This window comes from Cynoglossus semilaevis, chromosome 2 (assembly GCF_000523025.1).
Source record: "Cynoglossus semilaevis isolate Cse_v1.0 chromosome 2, Cse_v1.0, whole genome shotgun sequence".
Taxonomy (NCBI): domain Eukaryota; kingdom Metazoa; phylum Chordata; class Actinopteri; order Pleuronectiformes; family Cynoglossidae; genus Cynoglossus; species Cynoglossus semilaevis.
In genome coordinates this window covers 14,075,117-14,083,031 of record NC_024308.1, presented here as the reverse complement: position 1 = coordinate 14,083,031, position 7,915 = coordinate 14,075,117, and the positions used below count along the sequence as shown (strand labels likewise).

Below are 7,915 nucleotides of genomic sequence, written 5' to 3'. Positions count from 1 at the left end.
GCCAAGAGCTTCAAAAACACCTGAAATAAAAAAAAAAAAAAAAAAAAACGGTAACAACAACGACACTAATATGGTTTAAACACCTTAAATTATTTTCTTTTTTTTTTTTACTTCTTTACCATCAAGGCACGATGTGACCCAGCACAGATGAAAATGTCGTCACTGTGTGAAGGAACTCCACCGTCTCGTCTGGTGATGAAATCCGCAATACTTCGCCTGACGTAGGTGAGTCCAGCAGACGGACTGTAGGCACCTGTAGAATGTTTCAGTTCACATGTTATTTTAATTCGATTCTTTATTATTATTATTATTATTCTTTTAAATCCTCACCAACACTTCCTCCATCACAGGCCTCCAGGAGAGTCCGAGCTCTTTGTCTCACGTCCAGGGGCAGAGACTTGTCCTTCAGCAGCTGAGGACACAGACACGCTGCCAGAACCTGAGACAACAGGCAGAGTTAACAGAAAAAAAAATTAGAAAGAAAAAAAAATAGATGGCATAATAAATAAAATATATAGTGAAAAAGATAGAACGATGTTTTAAAAAGCTAAAATAAACTTTTAGTTAAATGGCAGTAATACGTACTTAAATATAGACATAACAGACATAAAAATGTTTATTTAAGTCCATATGGCACTCACCTGTCGAACAAACGAGAGAGACTTTATTCCGGCTCTGTGAGGATCCGCTGAGGAAACGTTAATAATCCTCTGGAAGTGTTTTTGCGCCCCCTGTCGGACAGTATATATTTATAGCAGAAGGTTGAACCCGATTGGACAAAAGATTACAATACAACATCGGGGGCCACACTCATTGGGCTTGTTTTCTCAAGACCAGGCCCAAATGATCTTCCTACTTTGAAAACGTTAAATAAATAAATTTACTCATATAAACTTTATATGTACATTATATGTTGTGGTAGATTACTAATTAAGCAACAGTTTTGGTTTAATTCCATTTACAGGCAAAAATAGGAAAAAAAATAGTCCCTGGTTTTCTGTAGTAGCGCTTTCTGCAGTTACAAATTCCTCAAACTCACTTGTTTAATGTCCCGGTGGAGGCCCTCAGCCAGAGCCTGCAGAGCCTGCTGTGGTGGGACACTCATGGTGTTCACTGTGGGAATCACACGCTCCATAGAAGTCATTGTTTTTTTCCCTCAGACGTTTCCACGGTGCACAGAAGCTCTGAATGAGCATCTGTGCCAACGTCGTGCCCTCACATGTGAAAGTGGTCGGTCAAAGTTCAACCAGTCTCCTTCAGGCATTCAGTTCTGAAACCCTGGACTCTGAGAACTTCGGACAATGATTGGTTACAGAGGATATTTGGTATTTAGAAAGATTCAGAGGTTTAAAAATCAATCAGTAGTGAATAGTGAATATTTCACGTTGTATAGATGATTAGTAAAAAATTTTTTGAAATCTCTTTAAATTCTGCAAAGGCAAAACGTTTGAAAACCAAAAAATATCAAATTAAGTGGAAGTGGAATTAAATGGAATTGAGTGAAGTTATCATCAATAGAATCAAAGTTTGTGTCCATTTGCATATAATAAAAATATGTTTTTGATTTTGAAGCTAAAGCAATACTTTACACTATTCTTAATATAAAATCATAGCAGACTCTTGGTGTCAGAGTTTAACCTGTTACAGAACAAACCCAATGTGCTTTATTATCATGGCTAACCATTAGAAAACTCTTCTGTAATGCACATTATTTTAAGATACTTTTTTAAACAACACACTGATTATTTGTTCATTATTCAAAAGAATTGGCACATCTGCTTATAAAACAACTCGTTTAATCTTTAACAGTGAGTCCTGTACAAAAGTACAGTTGAATATTTACTCAAGCCACAGGCGGTGCCTCCTGATTGGCCAGAACCAGAGGGCCTGAAAAGAAACATCCAGTCCAACAACATACATGAAATCCACAGCCAGTAGCAAATAATCAGTCACGATGGACACGTCTTATCATGAGGAGCAGCTGTGACTGTAAACTGTCACTCCTTCAGTTCAAAGTTTGAATGAATTTGAGTTTAAACAACGTGAGCTTTTCTTTTAGAAGAGCTTTTAGATTTCAAACTAAATAGTACAGTTTCAAGCAATTTTAAGGTTTCTTGACAGATCAAAAAAATGACATAAAGCTTAGACGGGAACTCACTTAACTTTAGCCATTTTTCCATGAAAAAGGCTAAAACTGCGGACAAATTGAGGCTAAAAGAATCAAGCATTGGCCAAAACAGCTAGAAGCTGGACAAGCACCATTTAGTGAACCAAATGGATCCCAACATAAAGTCATCTGCTGATGAGTTCAAATTTGAATTCCCAGGAACACAAAGGTAATTTTAATAGATTTTCACGATTCTTTAAAAACTTTTTTTTCAACTGAGTTATATTTGACACAGAAAGAAACTGCAGTCAGGCTGATGTTCATGAAGAGCTTTATTAACTGAAATCTTATATATTATTGACATGACGTGTAATAATACTGGACAATCAGCATCTGTTCTACACACAAACACACACACACACACACATCGACTGTAGGCTGAGAAGAGAACGTTTGCATAGAAGTTCCAACACTGTGCAGTCGCAGTGTGAGGAGAGACAGAGAGAGAGAGAGAGAGAGAGAGAGAGTGTTTATAAAGACATTTAAAGGGGAGTTTGAAGAGAAGATGATGTTAAATCTGAAATAAAGCTACAGCATCTTCATGGTCAGTCTTCTAGAATGTTCTGTGGTCTATTAGAACAGGCTCTACACCTGCCTGATAAATTAAAGGAGTTTTATACAAAGAGAATACATAATTAGCTATGTTCATTTATTTCCTCTTCAGATATGAAGCCATGCAGTGAGACAAACTGAAGCAGCCTGTGGTCACCTGATCCAGGACCGGATCTAGGTCGAGGTGGTGGGTCTGGTGGTGTGGTTCTTCTGATGGTTTGGTTTATAGAGTCTACTCTAGCTATCTTGGTGCCCCAGGCCAGATAATTAATTGGCGCCCCCATCGCTCTTGTTGGAATTTTTTTTTCTTTTTCCGAGAGGTCACAGCTTCTCCCCTTCCAGCAGATGGCGCCCAAGGTGACTGATGCAAAGAATGGGCTGTATTTGTAAAATCTGAGGCTAAGAGAAAATGAGAGAGAGAAAATGAGAGAGAGAGAGTTTTCAGTGATAGCCCTTTGTTTGTGAACGCATCTCGGCCTCTCAGTGCAGGTGACACCCAGGGGGCGCTCTGAGGGACTCAGGCCTTCTCCCTGCTCCTCCACCACCACCCTTGCTCACCCCTGTGCCTCTAAGAAGGTAGCATACATGTGTTGAAAGCCCTTATTTTGAAGATAGAGCAGTGACGGTCACAGCGTGGTCTGGTGAGTTCACTTCACAGTCCCAGGTTTGTGCTCTCCAACGACGGACGGGACCTTCACTCCCGAGAGGTCAACTGGCAAAAACAAGACTAGGTCTTGATCAAGAGAAACAGAAAGCAGTTCAATTCCCTTTAAACCCATTTGATGAGCAGTGGTCCGAGACAAACCAGTGGCTTCGTTTTCTTCCACCAGACTTGAGATTTTTTTTTTCCTTAAAGGAACAGTGTCCCAGTTCTGGAGAAAGCAGTCGTTGAGTTCCTCTCTCAGAAGGTTTCATTGGACACTTTGAAGGCACATACTTGAGATTTTCTTTTTGCTACGTGTGCCCGCTGCTCCTTTATTAATCCAGAAAAGCTCTTTTTTAAACACTCTTCTTTTAGTGTAACCTGAGTTTTTCTTCTCACCTTTGTCCTGATTTTTCATACTAGAGCCTGAAACAGGAGGAGAGCAAATCCAATGGTTTTTCTTTAACTTTGAGGGTTTTTTTAACCACTTTTTAGTTTCTTTATTTCTCAAGTGTCTGATCTGAGCATATACTTTTTCATAAACAGTGTATATGAAGTTGTGGTTGCATTTTAAAGCCCAGGCGTTTACTACTGTCATCCTACAGCTATTTTAGTGGCTTATATATGTGGCCCAGAATGTTGCCCACATTTTAGCAATGGCTAAAGGCTATGAATGGTCAATGCTGGGAATATCTTTGGTTGAAGTCAGTAGCCTAAATGTCAGATCTGCATGTTTTTCCTTTTTTGGACCAATGCTGTTTTTTTCTTTTAATTCTTGCTTTTTTTCTTGCTTTGGAAAAAAAACCCTGAAAATTCAGAGCAAACATCAATTTTTGGAACAACCTTGACCATGGTAAACCATTACTTATGTTTGAATGTATAAAAAAATTGAAAAGTGAGATTCTGACTTTGTTGCCTCTATCTTACAGGGAAGGAAACACAACTTTTCAGATTGATTTCCAGTGTTGCTTGTTGTCTAATTCAAACATTTCAATCATAAACTCTCATTCCACTCCCTCGTGTTTCAGACTGCAATCATGGTTGTGTTTATAGCTCAAGTTTCATCTCCATGAGCTGTTTCTTCTCGTCCACCTTCTCTGCTGTTCAGTCACAGCTCGGTGCTTTGAATATCTCTCACTTATTGTGAGGAATCGTCTTCTCTCAGTTTGTACTAGATTGCATTTCGCTGATGTTGATTTTTTTCAAAGTTGTTTATGCTGCCGCTGCCCAGCACTGATGGCAGAAAGTTTAGGCACCTTTTTAACTTCAGTGCTCTGGTGGGGTGTTGGATTAACTGCGCTTTGCCGCCACCTGCTGCCTTAGCTTCTCTCGTCTCTTCTTCTCAATCAGCCTGGAAATTAAAAAACAAAGTACAAATGTTACTACTTTACTACTTGTTGGATTTGGGGACATACGGCTGTATGACAATGTAAAAACAATTTTAAAATGTTCCTTTGCTTTTAGTTACCTCCGATTCCTGGCCTCCATCAGCTCACTCAGCTGATCCTGAGCTGATCTGAGCTCATCCAACCTCTGCTGATAGCTGAGGTCAGCTGAGCCTGACCTTTCCAGGAGGGACACCTGGTTTAACAGTTCGGTGGTTCGATCCCTAAGCAGCTGGATGGAGGTGTATAAGTTCTCATCGTCCTCCTCCTGGAGACACAGGGAGGACGTGCAGACACAGACATGTTTTTTTGTTTCTTTTTACTGTAAAATGTTTTTCATTCGTGTAATATCCAGATTTTAGTAAGAAGTCTGGAATTTATTACCTTTGCGTTGACGATCTCTATGTGGACCAGGAGTGATGCTAGCTCCAGCTCCTCACTGTAGCTGTTCTTCAGGGGAATGCTCCTGTAGCCTGTCAACACAAAATACAATATGGAGGCGGGCACATAAGGGAAATGTCTAAGTGTCTAAGATTACGTAAGGGAACTCACCAGTTCGAAGGAGACGCACAGGATAAGTGGCCTGAGCCAAAAAATTGGGGTCACTAAACATGTCCTCCTCATAGACGGTAAAGCGCAGGAAGGAGAAGGTGGGATTATGGATGTCAAACACAAACTGCTTCTGCACCCAAACAGGGTTCAGGCCGTTATCAGCTGGAGAAGATTAGAACAATGTCAGCTGTCAATCTAGACCGGGCAACATCGTGGCAGCAGAAAAATCTTACCTACGACGTCTGTCTTACACCTGTAGCCGTCATAATCAGCTCCACAGATCTCCACCTCCACAAAGGGACAGACAATGCTGCGGCCATTTTTAGGCAAATGACGAGCCCCCAGCACCTGAAGTAAAACCAGAGACTGTGAAAAATGAAACAAAACAACATTTTTGTTTTTCCGTTTCCACACAACACAAACACTGACCTGTAACTGGATTGTGATTGGCTCCACATGCAAAGTGTCCTTGTCGAAGGGGTCAAAGGTGTCCTCCCTCATGATATCAGGGTGAGGAATGTAACCACTGCCACCTCCGAGCAGGAAAAAGGCCTGGTTCAGCTGCATGGGTTTATCTGCAATAAGACAAAAGAGAGTAGTCAGTTAAGGACAGGCCATTTTCAACAAGCCTTTGAAAGGAAGATGTATTAGAAGCTGTTGTTTTGAATTTATTTTGAAATACGTGCTCTTTTTTTGAAATGAGTAAAACCGGAAGTGGCGCATGTTCGCTTCCTAAGATCCCCACAGAGACCAAGGAATACTTGTAGCGTTTACATGCAAGATTGTTTCTTTTTATTAACGCTCCTTGCTTCGTGATGTTTGCTACGTGTGTGAATGTGGTTTAAAACGAATAATTGTGATTTTTAACTGTAAAGATTGTCTCTGACCAAAGTGGTCAGCGTTAGTCTGTGTATTCTTTATCGGCGTTAGCTACGGTGCTTAGCGATGCTATTTCTATAACGATTGCAATAACTGACGTGTTGTATTTTGTCTACGTAAACCTTTAATTCTACGACATAGAAGATGTTAAACAGATGAAACAAATAATTTAGTCATTTGCAATGATGGGAAGAGCAAAAGTCGTCGAGCAGTCTCGAGAATTTATTTTTTATTTATTTATTTTATGTCGAACCTGGGGTATAGTAATAGTTCGCCATTATTTGACTTATACCAAAGTTGAGTGAAAAATTAAGATCTATTTTCCCGACAAACTTTTTTTAATGCTTGGTTTGCTTTGTTTTGGACAGCACTGGACTACTTTGCTTATTGTGTATATCCTCACAAAGCCTCTGGTTTTTTGCGTTTTCTTCTTTCTATTTTTGTGTAAAGAAAAGTGTTTAAAAGCTAAAATAAAATGTATTTAAAAAAAACATTTTTAAAATTATTTTGAATGTTTTTCTGAAGAGAACAGAAAAGGGAAATTGTGTGACCCTGACATGTTTGTGTAAACTGATTTTCCTCTCAGTCTTATCAGGACGACCTGTGTATACACACACACTCACTTACCTGGGGTCTGGAAATTGAGCGCCACCAGTTGAGAACCGCAGAGCCACATGGGCAGTGGGTCATAGTTGGACGAGTCCAGCCTCTGTCCTCGGGGATAAACCCTAGACAGCTGCCGACGGTTGTATTGCAGGAAGCGTTTCCCTTTGGTCCGTGTGGCAAACTTTTCTGCCTTTGTCTCGGGGAAGGACGACATGTCTCGAAAACACGCTCTCTCTGTCCCAATTTCTGCAGGAGGAGGTGATGTACATAGGGAACGAGACATTATGAAAAAAATTGTAAGAAAAAAGACATAGAAGCATAAGAGTTTTGAATCTTACTGTCTTCATTAAAGGGCACGGGTCTGCAGTAAACCACCAGGTCTGACAACTCCACCGCGATCTTTTTCCTCCTCTCCATCTGTTTCTCTTCCTGCATCTGTAATATCAACACAATATGGACATGAAGCTGAGTCACAGCTGATGTGGAATCATCTGGTAAATATTACTTCAATACACACATATTCTAAACTTTAAATACTTAGGTGAATTTAGTTTCATGAAAAAAATACAGTAATACTGCTGACCCGTGCATCTGCGTTCTGTGCTGCCTCTCTGATCTTTCCCACCCAGGTGGTCAGATCCTCCAGACTTTCCGCGGCCACATCCAGGGTCTGAACCGGGTGGGAGGAGAGGTGCTGGGAGTGGATGGTGAACACGAAGGCCCGGGAGTTCTTGCCATCTTTGTGGACCACTGGATGAACAGGTGAGGGGTGAAGATACAGACAGAGGTAAATACAAGGTTGACATTTTTAAATTATAAAATGGTAAAATGTGTTTTCACATCATTTCAAACATTACTAAAAAAAATAAAAATAATTTATGGTTAAAATACAAGTAAATCTGAAAGAGTATTGACAAGAAACAAATGTATGCAAATGCTAAAAAAACACATGCATGTCCCACTGATAAGCAGCTTGTAACATTTGTCCACCAAAGACAAACAGTGTCAGTGATCCACAAAAAAGATCCATAATTAAAAAGAACATTTTTGTATTTTTTCTCATCACCAGTCTTACCAACATGACAGGTGGGAACATCGATGAAACCCTTAAGGAACGTACCCAGAGGACTG

At 40.1% G+C, this 7,915-nt stretch overlaps 2 protein-coding genes across 3 annotated transcripts in view; both read right to left on the bottom strand.

Annotated features, from left to right (window-relative positions):
* Window positions 1–1,729, bottom strand: part of LOC103399902 (alanine aminotransferase 2-like) — a 4,010-nt gene extending 2,281 nt beyond the window's left edge. Inside the window, exons 1-4 of one of the 2 annotated variants that reach the window (XM_025064178.1) lie at window positions 1,040–1,729; window positions 642–731; window positions 331–439; window positions 120–253 (exon numbers count right to left, since the gene is read on the bottom strand). In XM_025064178.1, the coding sequence (XP_024919946.1) occupies window positions 120–253; window positions 331–439; window positions 642–731; window positions 1,040–1,144 (438 nt within the window). In that variant the 5' untranslated portion in view covers window positions 1,145–1,729. The remainder of the gene's footprint in view (window positions 1–119; window positions 254–330; window positions 440–641; window positions 732–1,039) is intronic. The other variant, XM_008338542.2, reaches the window with a different exon arrangement.
* Window positions 1,730–2,421: 692 nt separating this feature from the next.
* LOC103399890 (1-phosphatidylinositol 4,5-bisphosphate phosphodiesterase gamma-1-like) overlaps window positions 2,422–7,915 on the bottom strand; it is a 784,699-nt gene continuing 779,205 nt past the window's right edge. Inside the window, 10 exon segments of the mRNA XM_008338531.3 lie at window positions 2,422–4,713; window positions 4,831–5,015; window positions 5,132–5,220; window positions 5,300–5,461; window positions 5,533–5,647; window positions 5,729–5,874; window positions 6,806–7,030; window positions 7,123–7,219; window positions 7,368–7,534; window positions 7,860–7,915. Coding sequence (XP_008336753.2) covers window positions 4,653–4,713; window positions 4,831–5,015; window positions 5,132–5,220; window positions 5,300–5,461; window positions 5,533–5,647; window positions 5,729–5,874; window positions 6,806–7,030; window positions 7,123–7,219; window positions 7,368–7,534; window positions 7,860–7,915 — 1,303 coding nt within the window. The 3' untranslated portion in view covers window positions 2,422–4,652.